Genomic DNA, 20,518 nt, shown 5'->3' with positions numbered 1-20,518 from the left:
GTTTTAAAAACGTTTTACATGCAATCGTATCAATAAAGATAAATAAAGTTATATTGGGTGATTTCCGTCAACTCGTTTATCAAATTGGTATTGTTTATAAAGTATTCTTTAATTCTTTTATTTATAAAAATCATTATAATGTCTTTTTTATTAATCAGGTCATTATAAATGAATAATATTACTGATTTCACATTTCGTCTTTTATGTCGCTTTTCAGTACTTATGAACTTTATATATATATATATATATATATTGTATTGTGATTTAAGTTATTATTTTCATTATTATTATTGATATTATTATTGTGATATCGATGATATAATCTTTATTATCGTTTTCAAACGCGTTTCAAATCGCCTCATGTTACATTAGTTCCCTAGTCTAGTTTTGGGCCAACTAGGATTAGCTCGGAATAGAATTTGAACTAGTAATGAACCGTTCAATAGGGCTTGTATAGTTGTATACCCTTCTTTATTTTCCCTCCTTAAGCCCATTTTACTCCTTAGTTAACCCTCTTAAACTAATCCAATTAACATCCTTAATATAGGGCTTTGCTTTGTAATCACATGTGTTGCTTGAGCCCATCTTCTTCTATTTCTCACGGCTATACAAGGGCCTGTTACTGTCCATTATTTTCACCATAGTAACCACCCATTTACACCCACAATCAATCCCATTCAATCACCAATTAAATGCTGTCCAAAACCACTTGATATTCCCTACCATTCACATACAAAAACAACGCTTCTTGTGCGTGAGGTTGCTGCACCATCACAACACTTTTCTCCTCTCAATTTCCCTTATCTTCTGGTAATTATCAAGGGATAGTCGTGGGTCATTGATGCTGTATTTTACCCTCTTATTCAAGCACTCAAACACCATAGAACCTCATCGATCAAGGCTAGCAAGAGGCGTAACTTTGAAGCAGCTCGGGCGAATTCAAATTACGATCTTTTCCTCTATTCTAATCTGATTTTTCATGCTCTCCATTCAAGGTAACTAGCACTATTCCAATCTTTAGAACTCATGTCTAGGATAGGTTAAGGCTAGGTGCAAGTTAGAGTTAATTGGTTAGATTAAAAATTGTTGTAGTTCATCTCATGTTCGTTTGCTGTTTTATGCGTGAGGAATGGGTGTATTACATTCTTGTTTATTTCTGGTTTTTTATGCTAGATTATCATGAGTAGAAGTAGTCTATGTATTGAGGTTTGGTACCATTAATTATTGTTGTGTTTTCTAGGGGTTTTCAAGCATGATATGTACTCTAATGTTCACGAATATGCTGTTGTAATTGCTGTAGATGTGCAGTGGGTTTACATCCTTATTTTGCCTTGATTTAGTTTGTTTCTGTGCCTAAAATGGTATAGAATCATGTTAGGTATATCCCTAAATAAGTATGTCATGTTTTTGGCAAGTTTAGTGTGGTTTTTGTGCCTAATTTTCAGTGTACTGTGCTGCTGCCAGCTTGTGTATGTCGTGAGTTTAGTGACCAATTTTAGAAGGTTTTTGCTTTGATTCCTTGCTTAACTCATGATGAAGAATAGTGGGTATCTCATGAACTTGATGTACTTGGGTTTACTTTGGCTATTGGCATGATTAAACAATCTCAAACATGAATTAGTATGTGTAAACACAAGTTGGAAGTATTTTTCTCATGCGTGTGGTCAGGGTGGTTTTACATGTTTGGTTGCCAGGTGATCATACTTAAATTCATGCCTATTATGTCCTAGTATGTATTATGATGCTGTATGATAATGGGATAGGTTTAAATTTGAGTTTAGATGGCTTTTAAGTGGTCTAAACATGTGATTATGTTGCTGTAATTCTAATTAGGGGCTGTTGCATTGTCATCTTGTTTTTAACATGTTATTGTCATGAATTAAAGCTTATCTTGTATGTATATATTGCCTAATATGTGGATTAAAATGTCATAGTCTTAATTCATCATATTTTGACATGATTTGAGTGTGTTTATGAAGTGTTCGAAGTACTATAGTTGCTGCCATTTTATGTTATTAATAAAATATCGACGTCGTTGTGCTTTAAAGTAGAATAACACTGTTTTTAGCACCGCTTCGCCAAAGGTTGTGTACGGAGTGTATTGTGATATTTTACCATAATTAGCTTCGTACCCAAATCCAGACAATGAGAGTGACACTTTGTTGGATATATAAATGATTTTTGTATATTTTGAAGAATTTCGAAGTTAAACTCTTTTGAAGGATTTATATTGAATTTTGGTCTTAGAAGTAAAGACCTGCAGTATTTTTAAATTAGGGTTGATGATCCCTAAAATGTGTTTCGATGAATTTGAAGAATTATTTTTACCGTTTTGTATGATTCGTGAGTGTAAGACAACCATTGGGCTGCGGAATTCAATGGTTGGAACATGCCAACATCTTGGGCTGCGGAATTCGAGATGTAATTTTCTAGGTTAATTGTTGTCGTCCGGAACTACTCGGGCTGCGGAATTCGAGTAGGAAAACTGGGAGTTTGGCCATTCTCAGACGTAGACGGAACTGCGGTATCGTCTGTAGGTTCGCCCTGACAAACCTTTGATGGTGGGCTGCGGAATTCACCGGCGTTCATATTTTATATGCTTACCTCACTATGGATCAGTTTTCGAAAAGTTAAAATTCTCTATTTTAATATTATTACGCTTTTGAGAAGGTCTTCTTAAGTCAAGTCAAGAATTTTCTAAATCTCTTTAAAGAACCTTTATAAGTGTTAATTATTGTTTTTATGAGTTTATTGCTTATGCTTTGGGTGCTATTTATTCTTACTCTATAATCATGTGGTAATATATTCATTTTGTTTAATATACATGTTTGTGTTGTATTGTATTGTAATCATGTTGCATGTTTTGTCTATCTATGTATCTTATCATGTTTATCTTAAGTGTATTGTGAAGTAGTTGTTTATCTTGTCTATATGTTGTATTATTTTTTATGTATGCTTCTATGCTTTACTCTATGCTTAGCTTTGTGTTTCTACAAGTTTTGGGAGAACTACTAGTTACTCCCCACTGATTGTGGAACCTAAATGTTATTTGCAGGTAAAAGGTAGCGTTTGTTGAGTCTGGGCTGAGAGCAGAGTGTTTAGGTTGTCCCAAGTACTTTTATCGATTATTCTTTGATGTCTTTAGCTCTCTTTATGAGGTAGTTGAATTTGAGGTTGTTCTGCCTCGTTAAAGGTTTTCTTTGATCATTTGAGATTTCTTTCTCTTCATAATTTTTGTTTCAGTTATTTATTTATTTTGTTTAGTTTTTAGTAACCCTTAGAGTGACATTCCGTCTTGACGTTATTTCCGCTAACGTCTCACCTTCTATTTTAGACGGGATGTTACATTTACTCTAGCTTCCTTCCCTTTGGACGCCATCATGCTTAAGTGTATGATCCACAGTGAGGCTCAAGTGTGGAATTCTTAAAATATTCCCTACACATATATGATAATTATTTGTTGTCATAAATGTTCGTGGTAGGCTTGAGTTAATGAAATCGGTACAAGTTGTTAACCGGTAAATTGGTCGTTTAAAGGAAAATTGGATGATTCTACCCACCCAATTGGACTATCGCAGGGTATTAGGGACTATGGTAAAAATTTCGGCAATTTTTATTTTTGGGCGAAAAAAGTAAAAAAAATCCAAAATTAAAGGCTAATATCCACGCTTTTTGAGAATTTTTTGAGGTTTCGGGGCCCAGTGTCGAAAAGGTTTGAGATTTTAGAAGATATATCTCAGGGTCATATAATATTGTTTTAAATTATAAATGATCATTATATGTTGTCATAAATGTTCACGGTAGGCTTGAGTTGATGAAATCAGTGCAAGTTGTAAACCGGTAAATTTGTCATTTAAAGGGAAATTGGATTGTTCCACCCACCTAATTGGACTCACGGAGGGTATTAGGGACCATGATAAACATTTCGCCAATTTTTAATTACGAGCGAAAAAAAGTCAAAAAAATCCAAAATTTAAGGTTAATATCCACGTTTTTTGAGAAATTTTGGAGGTTTCGAGACCCGGTGTCGAAAATACTTGAGATCTTAGGGAATACATCCCGGGGTCATTAAATGTCGTTTGGAATCATATATGATTATTATATGTTGTCATAAATGTTCGTGGTAGGCTTGAGATAATGAAAACGATGCAAGTTGTAAACTGGCAAATTGGGCGTTTAAAGACAAATTGGATGGTTCCACCCAACCAATTGAACTCTCGGAGGGTATTAAGGACCATGGTAAACCTTTCGGTAATTTCTATTTACAGGCGAAAAAAATTAAAAAATTCCAAAATTGAAGGCTAATATCCACGTTTTTTGAGAAATTTTGAAGGTTTCGAGGCCCGGTGTCGAAAAGGCTTGAGATACTAGGAGATAAACCTCGGGGTCATATAATGCCGTTTGGAACCATATATGATCATTATATGTTGTCATAAATGTTCGTGGTAAGCTTGAGTTAATGAAATCGGTGCTAGATGTAAACCGGTAAATTGGTCGTTTAAAAGCAAATTGGATGATTTCAACCACCCAATTGGACTCCTAGAAGGTATTGGGGACCATGGTAAATATTTCGGCAATTTTTATTTACGGGCAAAAATAAGTCAAAAAATTCCGAATTGAAGTCTAATTTATCCACACTTTTTGAGAAATTATGGATGTTTCGGGGCCCGGTGTCTAAAAGGCTTGAGATTTTAGGAGATACATCTCGGGGTCATATAATGTCGTTTGGAACTATACATGATCATTATATATATGTTGTCATAAATGTTCGTGGCATGATTAAGTTAATGAAATCGATGAAAAATGTAAATCGGTAAAATGGCCGTTTAAAGGCAAATTAGATGGTTCCACCCACCCAATTGGAATCCTAGAGGGTATTAGGGACCATGACAAATATTTCGGCAATTTATATTTTTGGGCGAAAAAAAATTCAAAAAATTGCAAAATTGAAGACTAACATCCACACTTTTTGAGAAATTTCGGAGGTTTCGGGGTCCGGTGTCGAAAAGTCTAAAAATTCTAGGGGATATATCTCGAGGTCATATAATGCCGTTTTGAACCATATATGATCATTATTTGTTGTCATAAATGTTCGTGGTAGGATTGATTTAATCAAATCGGTGCAAGTTGTGAACCGGTAATTTGGTCGTTTAAAGGCAAATTGGATGGTTCCACCCACCCAATTGGACTTCCGGAGGGTATAAGGTACCATGGTAAACATTTCGACAATTTTTATTTCCGGGTGAAAAAAAAGTCAAAAAATTCAAAAATTGAAATCCATGCTTTTTGAGAAATTTTGGATGTTTCAAGGCCTGTTGTCAAAAAGTTTTGAGATTTTAGGGGATACATCTCAGGGTCATATATATTGCCATTTGGAACCATATATGATCATTATATGTTGTCATAAATGTTTGTAGTAGGCTTGAGTTGATTAAATCGGTGCAAGTTGTAAACCGGTAAATTGGCCGTTTAAAGGCAAATAGCAGGGTGGTTCCACCCACCCAATTGGGCTCCCGGAGGGTATTAGGGACCACGGTAAACATTTCGGCAATTTTTATATCTGGGCAATAAAAAGTAAAAAAATTCCAAAATTGAAGGCTAATCTACGCTTTTTGAGAATTTTTGGAGGTTTCGGAGCCCGGTGTCGAAAAGCCTTTAGATTTTAGGGGATACATCTCGAGTTCAAATAATTTCGTTTGAAACCATATATGATTATTATATGTTGTTATAAATGTTTGTATGTGGTAGGCTTTAGTTAATGAAATTGGCGCAAGTTGTAAACTGGTAAATTGGTCGTTTAAAGGCAAATTGGATGGTTCCACCCACCCAATTGAACTCTCGTAGGGTATTAAAGACCATGGTTAATATTTCGGCAATTTTTTAATGGCAAAAAAGTCAAAAAAATTCAAAAATTGAAGGCTATTTTCCACGCTTTTTGAGATTTTTTTGGAGTATTCGGGGTCCGGTTGCGAAGAGTTTTGAAACTCTAGGGAATATATCTCGGGGTCATATAATGTCGTTTGGAACCATATATGATCATTATTTGTTGTCATAAATGTTCGTAGTAGGCTTGAATTAATGAAATCAGTGCAAGTTGTAAACCGGTAAATTGATCGTTTAAAGGCAAATTGGATGGTTCCGCCCACCCAATTGGATTCCTGGAGGGCATCGAGTACCATGGTAAACATATCGGCAATTATCATATATCCGGGCGAAAAAAAAAGTCAAAAAATTCCAAAATTCAAGGCAAATATCCACTCTTTTTGAGAAATTTCGATTGTTTCGGGGCCCGGTGTCGAAAAACATTGAGATTTTAGGGGATACATCTTGGGACATATAATGCCATTTGGAACCATATATGATCATTATATGTTGTCATAAATGTTCGTGGTGGGCTTGGGTAATGAAATCGGTACAAGTTGTAAACTGGTAAATTGGTCATTTAAAGGCAAATTGGATGGTTGCACCCAACCAATTGGAGTCTCGAAGGATATTAGGGACCACGGTAAACATTTCGGCAATTTTTATTTTCGAGTGAGAAAAAGTCAAAAAATTCCAAAATTGAAGGTTTCGGATAGAGATGTCAACTCGGATAAACAGGTCGTCGGGTTTAGGTCGATAAGAGTGGGTCGGGTCAACTTGGGTTGGGTCAATTCGGATTAATTCCATAACCTATGCGGGTCGGGTTTGGGTTGGGTAATGCTTGAGTCTGGTCACGTTAGGTCATACTTCTTATCGGGTTAGGGTCGGGTTAATATAGGTCAGGTTACATTTGGATCGGGTGAACAATAGGTCGGGTTTAATTCGGGTTTTCACGGGTTAGGGTAATTCTCGGGTTCGAATCGGGTTCGGTTCAAGTCAATAATTTACGGGTTAAAATCAAGTCGGGTCATTTTCAGGTTTGAGTCGGGTTCGGTTCAAGTCAATAATTTGCGGGTTATAATCAGGTTGGGTCATTTTGAAGTCGGGTCAGTCTCGGGTTCAATTCGGGTTCGATTCATGTCAATAATTTGCGGGTTATAATCAGATCGAGTCATTTTAAAGTCGAGTCAGTCTCGGGTTTAAGTCGGGTTCGATTCTAGTCAATAATTTGCGGGTTATAATCAGGTTGGGTCATTTTCAAGTGGGGCCCAATCCTCACAGCCCCCAATTTCAAACCCTAACGATAAGTCGCAAAGAGTTCGAGCAACAAGATCAGAAAGAGTTCGATACAGGCGTCGGCAGATTGCAAGGGAAATGATGACGCAAATGTGGGGAAACGCGATGGTCCGGCGAGGGAGGGGCGTTGGGCTGGGCAGTGGTGGTGGGGATTAAGGTATGTCGGTGGTAGAAGGAAAGGCTGGTTTGTTTTTCTATTTTATTTTATTTTTATTTTGGAGCAATCAAGACTTAACACGTGTCAAGTGACCTGATATATATAATAGGTCATTGACTTTTGTTGACCGGTTTGGAATTGAAGAAAGTAAACAAACCCTAAAGTTGGGATTAATCCAGAATAATTTAAAGTTGAGAATATTAAAAGTTAATGGAGCAAAGTTGAAATTATTATTTACAATTTTTCCTAAATAAAACTACGCATATGTTAGATTATCAAGATTTTTATCATACAACTTTTTATCAATATATTTAAATAATTATTTGAAAAATAACAGAATTAAATATTATATAAATCACACCAATTTTTTATTTAATAGTTAGGTTGTGGAGGAGTGGACAATCTGGGCATTGTTGTTCTAATAGTGACAGAATAGTTTTGTAGTTTAGTACGAGCATTATTGTTGTATGACAAAATATGAAAGATATTAAAGTTTCTTTAAAAAAGAAAATGAAAGATATTAGATTGTGCAAGAATAAAATAGGTTTTAGGACGGCAAAACCCAACCATGAAAAGAGGAAAGAAAGGAATTAAGGAAAGCTTAAAAAGGAATTGGCATAATAAACCACTTAATTAAACTATGAAGCCAACTACCATGGGCGGCACCGAAAATCATCGATTATCACAGCCCTCATTGAGACACTGTTTCACATTAAAAAAAAATGTATACTGCCTTGTCACATAATTCCTTACCCGACTTCTGTTAACCCACGAGTTTAATTCTCCCTTCATCTTTTTAAGTGTCCCATTAAAGCGTTATATATGTGCCGATATAAAATTTTGACCAATAATATCTGTAGTGCCAATATAAAACCCTAACGGGGATTGGGCCACACCTGGAAATAATAAAAGTTGGGATTATTAAAAGAAAATGGAGCAAAGTTGGGATTATTATTTACCATTTTTCCTTTTATTTATACAGATAGACGCAGATATCTTTTGCTACCAAATCTATACTACTATGTATACATTAAAACTTAGAAGGTGTTCCTTTCAAAGGAACGGTGACACTCTTCAAGTATAGCTAGATTCGAACCCCCGTAACCTCCAACACATAAAGGTAATGCATTTACGATTTCCAACCAACTTTAATTTGTGTTTTAATTTCACGTAACACTATATATTTCTTTCATTTGTTAAGTAAATTAGTGGTTATACAAAATATAATTTATTTATCTCTAGTGTATCATACCCAAAATGATGCAAAATCAGGCCATTAAATTAGAAAATTTTGACTTTTGGTACCTTGAAAATGACCCATATTGATTTTTGGTATCCATCTAAAATTTTATCTTATTTTGGTACTCATCAAAGTTATAAAAAAAAAAACAAAAAGATTTTGGTATCACTTAACAAAATCCATCTAAAATTTTGTTACCTTGAAAATTTTGACTTTTGGTACTTTGAAAATGACCCATATTGATTTTTGGTATCCATCTAAAATTTTATCTTATTTTGGTACTCATCAAAGTTATAAAAAAAAAAAAAAGATTTTGGTATCACTTAACAAAATCCATTACGGTTTTGTTAAGTGGGGCCCATTATTTTATTATTTAATGATTTAATTTATTAAAAAATTTAAAAACTTAAAAAAAAAATCCCAACCACTCCCCTTTCGCCGGCCACCGACCCCCTCCCTGTCAGCCACCCCTCTTAGTGCCGGTTGTCGGTGCATACAATCCCTCGGGCCTCGGCGCTAGCAACCCCAACCCCTCCCATTCCCCCACCAATTCTGCCCACCACCCTCTCCTTTCCTACTTTCGGTTGCCCCCACCTCGACATCACCCTCCCCTTTCCTCTAACCAGAAAACGACCCTCTCCCCTTCCCCCTTGAATCGACCCCCTGTCCCCACCCAAAAACCGACACCTCACCGGAAATAGGTAATCGAAACCCTAAAACCCGTTTAGGTTTAAGGGTGTTGGTTTTTTGGTGGGGAAAGGGATCGTTTTTCGATTGGGGGAAGGGTGGCTGACAGGCAAGGGGAGGTGTCTGACGAGGAGGGGGGTGGCCAGGATATAGGATTTTTTTTTTTTAAATAATGAGATAATTGTCCCACTTAATAGAAGCCTAACAGATTTCGTTAAGTGGTGCTAAAATCTATAATTTTTAACTTTGATGAGTAACAAAATAAAAATTTAGACGATAAAAAGTAAAAAAAAAAAAAAAGTCAAAATTTCCATCAAAAAACAAGCTTGTATTTTTTTCCGAAAGAAATACACCCAAATTAAGGAAGAAGAAGAAGTCTGTATGTAGCCTAAAGGAGGAAACTTGAAAAGCAGCAGCAGGTAACTCAAATGTTAAACCCTAAACCCTCTTTTTTTTTTTTTTTCATTCTCAACTTAAAATTATTTTCTCTAATTCTTCATCTCGAATCCAACAGCAGTAGCAAACGCAAACCAATCAATAAACAGATACAAAAAAAGGTTATTGCTTTGCAGATTTTTGCTTCAATCTTTAAAGGTTAGTATGGAAAGAATTGTTCTTCTACTGGGATTTGCCGTAATCAAGATTTTATTCATTTGTTTTTAATAAAATGAGATATTATTGTGAATTGAGTTTATGTGATAATTTATAATGTTTATAGTATAATCTTTTGGGAATTTAGTTACATAGCTTTTATGCTAGTTTAAATTTTTAAAATTAAGTATTTGATTGCTATATTTACCTTTCTGATAGATTAAGCAATGAAGGAGGTGATACTTGGTTTACCTGGACCTTGGGCCGATGATAATCTAGAGATTGCTGATCATTATACTACAAAAATTGGAGGTTATCCTGTAAGAATTATTGCTTACACTAAAATTTCGATTGCTAGGCACCCTTTAATTTTGGATTTAATACGAATTACGGAGTATTAGTTAATCTTACTGCATCTGTTGTAGGACTGGCCTTTCCCTGAGTCATTGTTAGGAACGGATTTCCTCGAGTGTGGTTCGTGTAAAAGTAAATTGTGCCTAATTTCACAGGTATTGATCTAAGAGATGGATAATGTGTGTTCTTTTAAACATCTGAGATACCGAGATAATAGTTATTTTTGTAAATTTTAGGTATATGCACCAATTCATGATTCAGCTCTGAAGATTGAAGAGCGTGTGATATATGTATTTGGCTGCCTGAATTCACCGTGTGGAAGGTATTTCCGTGTTTGTAATTTTTTGAGTGTTTTTGGTTACAGTTGAGTGGTCTATTGCTTGTTTCCTCACGAGTTTGATGACCTTATAGCTGGCGTGCTATTCGTGTTCAGAAACCTAGCAGCTGTGGGGAACCAGAACTTGTTGGCTCAGAAGCAGGTCCTTCCATTGTGTCATCTTCAGCTTCTGAAAGTAAGGATTCAGATGATGATATGAGCCTGGAGGAATTGAGTAAGGCTCTTTTTGAAGCTGCAAGCCTAGCTTCAAAGCGTACTAAACAAAAAGGAAAGAGAAAAACCAAGACTAATTCAAAACCTCTTTCATTAAAGCCGGATCATAGAAAAGTTGACTCCGGTACTATTGGTAAGATTTTCACTTTTTTCGAGAACAACTCTATCAGGTCTTTAGAGTTTTGAATGCATAACTCAGAATTATGTTTAGGTAACATATTGTTTTACGACTTTAAGTAGCTGTAGAGTGATTTGAACTTAATGCTGAGAAACTTGAACTATATTTTTTTAGAGGGCACTTGAAGGCAGAAATAACTTCTTAACTCTGTCTACGAGCATCAAATAGTTGTTAGCATATAATCTTTATTGCGTGACAGATAGCGACATATTGATTAGCACAACTAGGGTTTTACCTAATATTTGTACCTCCTCCTTTCCACCTGGATTAGCGTTGGTCTCATAACCGAGCAATAGGTTAAGCAATGGCTGTCACGTGTTCTTTGTTTAATTTCTTGCGTAGTTTGACATGTATATAAAATGAACTCGAGCCTGAGTTGGATTTTGTCGACTCATTTGGTGGTTCCTTAACCTTTCATATGCACTTGGGTAAAAAACTACAAGTTGTCAAATATTGGCTCACTATAAAGTGTGCAAATTCTTTAGAACTTGATGGTATATCTTGTCCTGTAACCACTCTGGAATACCTAATTTAGTCTATAATGCTACAGTTAGAACTTCATAAAAACAAAAGTTCAAAAAATGATAATCTAATTAAGTAATTGGTAGTATAAGGATGTTTAATTTCATTCCTAAAGAGGGTGATAGTTGCTTAAACGATGAACACATAAAAGCTGAACACTTTTTCAGTTTTTCGGCTAGGAGTTTAGGGACAAGGTTTTCATATTGTTTACAGTCTTAAGACTTTACTTTTACCCAAAAAAGCTATTGCCTGTAATAGGGTGATAATAGTGGTGGAGCATGGATATAGCAGTGATGGTGGAAAAGGGGATGGAAGTTACAAAGTAATTGGCTGATAGCAATGACCCTAAAATTTCTATTCAGATTTCCTCTGGTTGCCTAATTTAGAAGGTCCTGTGGTTATGAATAAACATAATGGCAGCAATAGACTGCAGTTTCTATTACAAATGGAGTATCGTACCTAACGCGTATTATTTTTGCTACTCTTGTAGGTTTTTTTTTTTTTTTTTTCCCTTCTGTTTCCTGTTTATGACACATACTTCCCTACACTATGGAAAGATTGTCCTGTCCAGCTTCCCTTTTAGATCATTTTTGATAAGGTTTGTTAGTGGAGTTATAAGGAGTAGTAGACTCTTTCGTGATGCATTTTCTTTTTAGTTTCATGCATAGTGACTTGAGGGTAGTTAAAATCCATGAGTCCATATAGAGGTACCAACGTATTTGTGGTGTGATTTGACCAAACTTTGACCTTTTGTCCTTTTATACTCCATTTACGCTAATCTATAAAGAAGTGGAGTCTTTTTATATTCGTAATAATGTGTATTTTATATATGTAGTTTTCATAATTTTTTTCATTGCAAAATTAAAAATATTTAGCGATAAAAATTGCACATAAAACGATAAAGTATGTTCCAAACTAATTTTTTCCTGATTTGATCTAAATTAAGTAATAAGGACTTGAAATAAGGTGAACTAAACATGGCCTAAGTCTTACTTTGTGATTACTTTTAACAGTTCTGTTATCTTTTCTACTTATTTCCTTGCTTTGTCATTTTTGATTTTGTGGACTCCTGTTTCCGACTCTTTCTGTACTTTTTTCTGCCATTACAAATTAATTTTGTTAGGATGAATAATTATTGGAATGATTGCAGTGCTGCCTTGCTTCTATATTTACAGTCAAGAGGATAAATCATCTCAGGATCCATCAGCTGTTAGTTCAAATTATTCTTCACTTTCAGTCAAGGAAGCACAAGATTATGAGGACAATACTGATCCAATACAGGAAGAAACCTGGGAAGAGGAAGGCTATGAGTATGACCGAGCTTTAAATGCAGATAGGATCTACCTGAAGTTCAAGAAAAGACTGGACAAATGCCCCGAGCAATGTTTCAGGTATTAATTTACAGAAAGAAGTGGAGAACTGATCTCATCTTGATAATAATAATGGCTCAATCTTACATTAATGTATATTATAGATGCCTATACTTAATTTCAATTTTCAGAAATTCCTGGCTGAGCTACTCTACAGAGGACAAAGGATAATGGAACATCATAAGCTATAGCTTCATAGTGCGTAGTTTGCTATACTATATGCACACCCATGTCCCCAAAGACAAGTGTGTGTATGTGGTGAATTTTTTTTTTTTTTTTATTTTTTTGGGGGGGTGGGGGTGTGGGAGGGAGTGTTGAGAAAGTTTGCTAGTGGCAGGATTTTATGTTCTAGATCTAGTGAAATTGTTATTTAGCTGACTACTTACATATTACTGCTCTTTTATTCTTCTTTCCTTTCTTTCTTGTAAATGTTGTTTTCTGACTGTGCTTTGTTGTAGGTATTCCTTTGGGGGAAAACCACTGTTGGCTAGTGGAGATGTGACTGAGCCTACTACATGTGGCCTTTGCGGTGAACCAAGACATCATGAGTTGCAGTTTATGTCTCCGTTAGTATATTTTCTACAAGGAGGAGCTACTGGGGGACAAAAAGATTTATTGGAGAATTGGAATTGGATGACGCTTATTGTATATACATGTTCAAAGGTAAGAATTTTAATACTGTAAATTTTGTTTTCTCTGTTCTTAGCATTGCTATATAATTGCTGCAGAAATACACCTTAAAAAACATTCCAATTTGAGTGGGTCATCTAAAATGCATGAAGCCTTACCTCTATAAGAGCAGAGAGTTTGTTTCTTTGAGAATCTGGATTGAATGAATATGCATCGCCTTCATACTAATCCAAAACAAGTAAGATGTAGAGGGAAGTTTAAAGCAAACCATCGTTTGTCCACTCTAAGCCATAGCTGAGAAGTTATCCACCAGTCATTTTTTCTTCTGCTTTGATATGTACTTGGGTTTTCCTCACTCCAGCGAGATGCGGAGGAGCCATAGCATCTTGTTCATTATTTCAATCAGAATAGTGTCCAGTGCATTATAAGCCATGGTTGAGAAGCTTGTAACCCCATTTTAGGGATGGTGGGTATCGGGTAACAATAACCCTAAAATGGGGTTAAATTTCCCTCATTCCTCCCTCCTACTACAATCTCTCATGATTCTCAGCCCATGGACCTTCATCTCTACTCTATTTCATTTTCCTTTGTTTGTCTCCTGTTAGTACTGTTACCCTCTCAACTCATTTTCCCCAATCCAAGCATGCCCTTAGAGTAGTCACTGAGCTGTGTTTCTAACATCATCTTATGCTATCTAGTGACCTGTTGTGGCCGCTACTAGTTTATTTAGGATAGCTTGATTTGTTCATCAGCAAAACCTTCTCACCGTGTGTGCATACACAGTTCCAAGTTCTATGTTAATTCTATTATTGTTTTGCTAATTGCAAGATGCATTGCCAGCTTCGGAGTGTTTTATTCTAGTGATCTTATGGTGTGTATGCTGTATGGTATTCACAGAGCTGCTTTCAGAAGGTGGATTCTGCAACGCCCAATTGGGATGGGTGGACTGTGGCAGAGGAGACTGTTATAGCACAATTTGAGAAGCCTTTGACTGAATCGTCTCACCTAGGTTATCTCTCTTAATTTATAGTATACTTTATTTCTCATTTTTCCCTATTTCTTTATTTTCATAGTTTTGGAATCTGAACTTGTACATTTGTTATTGTTGTTTGTCAATCAACAGCGATCATAGTCCTTTTACCCCAAATGTCTTTCTTTATTGTCTCCTAGCAATATGCATATCAAGCAATGTCACAGCTGCACTAGTACTTGCTTGGAAGTTGATCTCTGAGGGATTTATCTTCTATTTTTCTTTTTTTTGAGGAAAATATCTTCTATTTTTCTACTTACTAGGATATGGGAAGAAACTATTTTAAACTAATTTGGCAATTCTTAGAAACTACTCTTTTTCAAATCTGTCAATGTTTTTCAACATTGTTATTCTTAAAAAAGAGTGATGAGAGTAAGTATTTACATCATCATTTCCACCCTTGTGTCTTAATGATATACACATGAACTTGTGGTCTTGTGGAGGTTAGCAATTTGATGAAAGAGGGCGAAAATAATGGCACGAGTAGGAAACACTTGAAGTTAGCTCAGAATTTGATCGCATACCTTTTGCTTACTATTTGGCTAGTTATTTACTTTCCTCTCACTTTAGATCACATACAAAATATGACATAGCCATGTGCCTTTAGCCCTTCCAGCACCCATCTAGTCTTAAAACTTCCACTGGCATCATTTATCTCACTTGAAAATTACGTTGGTCGCGTTTGCAAACTTTGTTCCTTTTACAATTTGCTTTTGTAACTCTTCTTAAAGTATAATTTCTTTGCACCAAAGTGTGATATCAAGAGGTCAACACTACCTTCTTAGTTTGCTGAAGTTCATATTTTTATTTTGCTGCTTAGATCTTGTTACTTCGTAAAACCTTGATCATGGCCCGTAAAAACTAACAAGTATGCAGGTAGCTTCGAAACATGAACCTCGTACATACTCAGTAACGCATCTGACTGTATACTGTCTAGCCTTTGTTCCACCTTACCCCGTGTAGCCTCATTGTGGAAAGCACAATCATTAAACTTGTTATAAAATACTGAGTAGTCTGTGTTGTCTCCACAAATCTCCGTCACAGTTGAAGATCTATAACCCAAGATGTAGAATACGGAGTATCTTTCAAAGTTGAGATTTTTCTGGGGATTTAAATGTTGGATGCCATGATGTAGTTAATTGGCAACCATCAAGGCTGACCATTATGTCCATATTAGCAAACCGAGGGCATTTAAGCTAGGGAAAATTTGAGCAAGGCATGATTTGGGCCTATGTTCACTATAATAGTTAGAAGTTATACAATTTGGACTGATGTTGTGATATCATTTTGTCTTTACTATTTTGATACAAATTGGCTGGACTAGGAGAGAAACTAAAAAGTATGAGTTTGAAGGCCTATCAACAAAAAAGCTTTAAAGTGTGGTCCTTATTGAGGGAAAGTAGGCTAAACTGAGGTTTAATGTAGCAGGCTGTCACAGGGCGGGTCAGCGTGCCTGTAGGGCGTCTGAAGCCCAAGACTTGATGGTCTTGATCTAGACTAACCTTTACAATATTCGCAACAACACATTAGATATAGCTATAAATGAGGATAATAATACACTTAGTTGCACCAAGTATAATTCTTAAGTATAAACGTAGCCACTCAGGCATAGGGAGTCGCGTCGCCTCATATGAAACTTCTTGTGCTGGGAATCTGGGAAATTGATTCATAACCTTTTTTTTTTCTTCTTTCCGAACTGTGATAATAATCTCCTTAATTACAATACTATGAGCTCCAAATCCAAAATGGAATAACACATTGAACTAAAGAAGTAAATATAATATACTCATTGATATACCCTTTTGATCGCCTTACCTCTGTTGCCTTACAAGTATTTTATTAACAATGATGTGTATTTTTTAAGTGGAGTGATTTTTTAAAGACCAAGGGGGTACATTCTTAAAAGATATCTGGACTCATTTTTTCATATACCCTCACCTATTGACCGCCTTACCTCTATTGTCTTATTTTACTTCATCCGTTACGAATTACTCGCAACAAAGGGGTATTATTTGTGAGACATAAAATATTCTTTTGTTGCGAGTAATATGTAACAGAAGGAGTATTTATAATGTGTTGTATTTTTTGAGTGGGTAATTTTTTTAAAGACACATGGAATACATTCTTAGATGATACCTGGACTCATTTTCTTTTTTCCATTTGCAATATTCTTGAATCTTGTGCGCAAACACAGCCCCACATAACAAAGTGAGCTATGGAGTAATTACAAACTTTGAATGCTACTGGTACTTTAATTTGAAGAAGAAACATCACTTGAGTAGTAAATAATCTGACTACTAGAGTGACAGTTCACAGATTTATGCACCATTCTAGGAAGCCTAGAGGTTAGTTGAGCATTTTGCTGATGACCGTTGCTTGATTCAGAATTGGCCCTATCTTACACCTAGTGTTCCCTAATCAGATGATGACTTTAGCACAACAACCTTTCCTAACCTTCCATTCTAAGCTTTTTTAGGCACCTTACAAGTTAAGAGAAAACAAGTTTTTGATGAGGTTAGTAAGGGTTATTCAACTTATAACTAAAATAAGTTCTAATAAGAACTAGTTCAGGTTTGACGAGTTAAGCTAGGTTTGGATAAGTTTATTCAACTTATAATATACTACCTCCGTTCTTATTATGTGCAACAAATGGGTATTATTTATGAGACATAAAATATTTCTTTGTTGCACATAATAAGAAACGGAGGTAGTAACTAAAATAAGTTGTAGTAGGTTCAGTTTTGAAGAGTTAAGCTAGGTTTGAATAAGTTTACATAAGTACGTCTACATAAGTGAAAAAGTGGTAGATAGATTCATAGAACACACCCTTGGTCAAAATTCCTTCCTCCGTATAAATCTAGACAGTTAGTAGTTGAGAAAAGAAGTGGAAGATTCATCATACTGTAGTAAACAAACATAATTTTTTGTCCGACGGTTTATATATAGTTGCAACTTAATTTCTGATACTACATTTCATACATATAGTACATTTTTTTTTTTTGGCAGCACATTTAGTACAATAGTACATGCTATATTACAAAAAATCTTGATATTACATAATTTTAACATCTTTTGCATTAATTGTTTACTGAACTTTATAACATTGCTTCCCATATAATTTTCAACTCACAAAAAATTATAATATATAATTATAAAAATAAAATAATATAAAAAACATCCAAATTCTAAGACTAATTACAAGCAATACTCCATCTGTTACTAACATTAACCTTTAATCCATGCTTCATATGAAGAATAACTGATAAATCTGGTTCTGCATTGTGTCCATCAACAACATGAAACTTATAGTTATGTATCAAAGTTGCACCAACCATCTTCATTTGAGTAAGAGCCACTTCTTTCCCTAGACAAGTCCGTGGACCAGCATTGAACGATAAGAACTTATAAGGTGGCTCGTACTTAATCTTGCCTTCCTTAGTGATCCATCTCTCGGGCTTAAACTCGAAACAATCTTCGCCCCATATGCCCTTCATACGCGCCATGGCGTATAAAGAAAACAATATTTTCGTCTTTGGGGTTACGTGGTGGCCGCTTGGTAGGGTATCGGGTTGGATTGGAGATTTGTGTTGGAATGGTACAGGAGGGTATAATCGTAATGACTCGCATATTGCTGCATGAAGATAGGTTAGCTTGTTGGTTTCTTCTATTTGGAAAACATGCCATTGATTTGCTTGATCTTTTGGTATAATCATGCTTTTTAGTTCGTCTCTTACTTTTTTTTCGACTTTAGGGTTTTGTGTTATTAGCCAAAAGAACCATGTAAGAGCGGAACCAGTTGTGTCACGTCCGGCTAGCATAAGGTTTAGGATTGTATCTCTTAGGAACTTGTCGTTGGTTATATCGATTGCACTTGTTTCGACTTCTTCTCTTAGGAATGATGTTAAGAGATCGACGCCTTCTTCTTCGTTTCCTCCCTTGAAGGTTGATATTTTCCCACTCTTTTGTCCTTCGCGCTTCATTGATATAATGTAATCAATGAAGTGATCAAGGACTTTCCAAGCTCGGCTTAGTTTCTCCGCTTGCCCTAATCCAAGCCACTTTTGTAACTTCCAAAAGTTTTCGGGGAGGACATGTCGATGGACTATTGCTTCCTCCGCATCATCTAGGGCTTTCGAGAAGGGAACATCCGGGAATTCGAGTGATAAACAACCCGGGTCATGGCCCGTGACTAGCAAGCATGTAGAATCAAAGGTAAGCCTTTGAAACACATCTTGCAAGTCTACAACATGACCATCTTTATATGCATGTTGAAGTATAGGAACCAATCCATTTTGTACCTTATCATAAGTAACCTTAACTAAAAATCGAATAAACCTCCGATGATTAATTAAAGACCGCGTAATCTTCCTTTGAAACTTCCACAATTCCCCATCGGAATTAAAGATACCATCCCCTAGGATATCGAATATCTTTAGGAATTCTTCTCCTTTCGGATAATTCGTAAAGTTGGTGCTCATAATATATTGTATATTGGCGGGATCGGCGGTGATCAAGGCATCCATGTTGGTAAACCATGGACCTATGAGTAGAAAGTTGCAATTTGTTTGTTGCAAAAGATCAACACAACGGTGGTGAACCCTATTAAGGTGAATTAAAAGACTTGGTAACATTCCAACAATTGGCCAATTCCATGGAATACCATGTCTTGTCAAAAAACAAGTGACAAAAAAACATACAATTGCAAGAAAAATTTCAGGATATTGGATTGAACTCATTTGATGATTTTTTCTTTTAAGTAAAAAAAGACAATGTTTTGGTGATTGGATGCAGTAATTGAGAAAATATGAACCCTATTTATAGAAGGACTTCATTAAATTAGAAATTTCAGGCTTTATTTAATGAAGTTGGTGGGTCCAAAATTTATTTGCTTGATGAAGGGGACTTTTCCTTGAACGTGCAAGTATTATTATTTAGGTGGAAAAATTTAATTGAATGTTTAAATGTTATTTACATTTGGTTAATTAGTATAATGGTGTGTTAGGATTGGATGACCTATCTACCATAAATGTAACCAATGCTATGATTCAACAGATTCACCTAAAAGTGCTTATATAAGCATGAATAGTGGTGTATGTCTAGTGTTTGTATACAAATGAAAAAAGTGTTATTTTGCTGATAGTAGCAATTTTGGAATAATTTTGTTGTAATCAAAAGATATTTCATAAGGAATTAAGGATCCAATGTTAATAAGGGCACGAGTTAGCTTTGTTGCAAGATTTGAAGAGTGTTAAAGATATTTATCTTTTGCCTCTTTCCATGATTAGTAAGTTTAGATAATTGTTTTTTTTTTTTCTTTTTTTGATAATCTATCTTAGCCTGAACTTGCATTTTACTAAATCGAGATGGCAAACGGGAATCAAAATATATATGTTTGATTCAAAATTATTTTGATCATATTGATTCAAGTTAAACCAGTTGATCATATTCTAGTCTAGTGTCAAATTGCTTATAAATTAATCAATAATAGTCTTGTGGTCTTGTCCATTTTTGCATTTGATCAATATTGTTTCATGTCAAATTAGACCTTGTTTTACTCGAATAATATGAATGTCATTATCTAATTATATTCATAATTAAGAAGGTTGATGAAAATTAAGAAGTAATTTATATCCTTTTGTAATTGTACATAGTATAATTTGATATTTGGTTCCTTAAATGGGTAGATATTAAAAAGTGTGTAAAGCTATTTTTGTTCTTATTAAATGGACTGTTGCTAGTTAAAGTAGCTATTCAGAGAAAGTGAAATGACGCTGAGTTTCTCCCTATAACATTAAATTAAATCAATTCAAGCTTTTGGTTAGCAAGTGGAAATTATTGTTGATCTAAATAACTTTTAAGGTGTTGATAATTGTGGGACCAAATAAGTGGGTGCAACTTAATCGACTTCATTCAGCAGTTTAGCACCTACTGCTACAAGCATTACACACCAATTTGTTTTTTTGTTTTTTTTTACTACTTGGACTTGGATATATTCTTGTTTAAAAGTCACACGGTTAGTATGTTACTCCTTCCATCCCTAATGGCCCGTCT

The 20,518-nt window shown here is 35.2% G+C and overlaps 2 protein-coding genes across 3 annotated transcripts; one reads left to right on the top strand and one right to left on the bottom strand.

Moving 5' to 3' along the window:
• Positions 1–8,683: 8,683 nt before the first annotated feature.
• Positions 8,684–14,668, top strand: LOC110724012 (probable 20S rRNA accumulation protein 4). Of its 2 annotated transcripts, none has more exons than XM_021903426.1 (9): positions 8,684–9,661; positions 9,760–9,836; positions 10,053–10,153; positions 10,259–10,342; positions 10,424–10,509; positions 10,599–10,870; positions 12,588–12,828; positions 13,266–13,470; positions 14,335–14,668. In XM_021903426.1, exons 3-9 carry the CDS (start codon positions 10,061–10,063, stop codon positions 14,458–14,460), a joined length of 1,107 nt encoding a protein of 368 aa, XP_021759118.1. In that variant the 5' UTR covers positions 8,684–9,661; positions 9,760–9,836; positions 10,053–10,060; the 3' UTR covers positions 14,461–14,668. The 2 variants fall into 2 exon arrangements, with proteins under 2 accessions (XP_021759118.1, XP_021759113.1); XM_021903421.1 differs by having other exon boundaries at positions 9,757–9,836.
• Positions 14,669–17,301: 2,633 nt separating this feature from the next.
• LOC110724001 (alkane hydroxylase MAH1-like) lies at positions 17,302–20,042 on the bottom strand. Its single transcript, XM_021903416.1, has one exon. The coding sequence runs from the start codon at positions 19,201–19,203 to the stop codon at positions 17,659–17,661; it is 1,545 nt and encodes a 514-aa protein (XP_021759108.1). The 5' UTR covers positions 19,204–20,042; the 3' UTR covers positions 17,302–17,658.
• Between the last annotated feature and the right edge of the window lie 476 nt (positions 20,043–20,518).

Source organism: Chenopodium quinoa, unplaced genomic scaffold, assembly GCF_001683475.1.
Source record: "Chenopodium quinoa cultivar QQ74 unplaced genomic scaffold, ASM168347v1, whole genome shotgun sequence".
Lineage (NCBI taxonomy): Eukaryota > Viridiplantae > Streptophyta > Magnoliopsida > Caryophyllales > Amaranthaceae > Chenopodium > Chenopodium quinoa.
The sequence above is the reverse complement of the archived record's forward strand: the minus strand, read 5'-3'. Positions and strand labels throughout refer to the sequence as shown.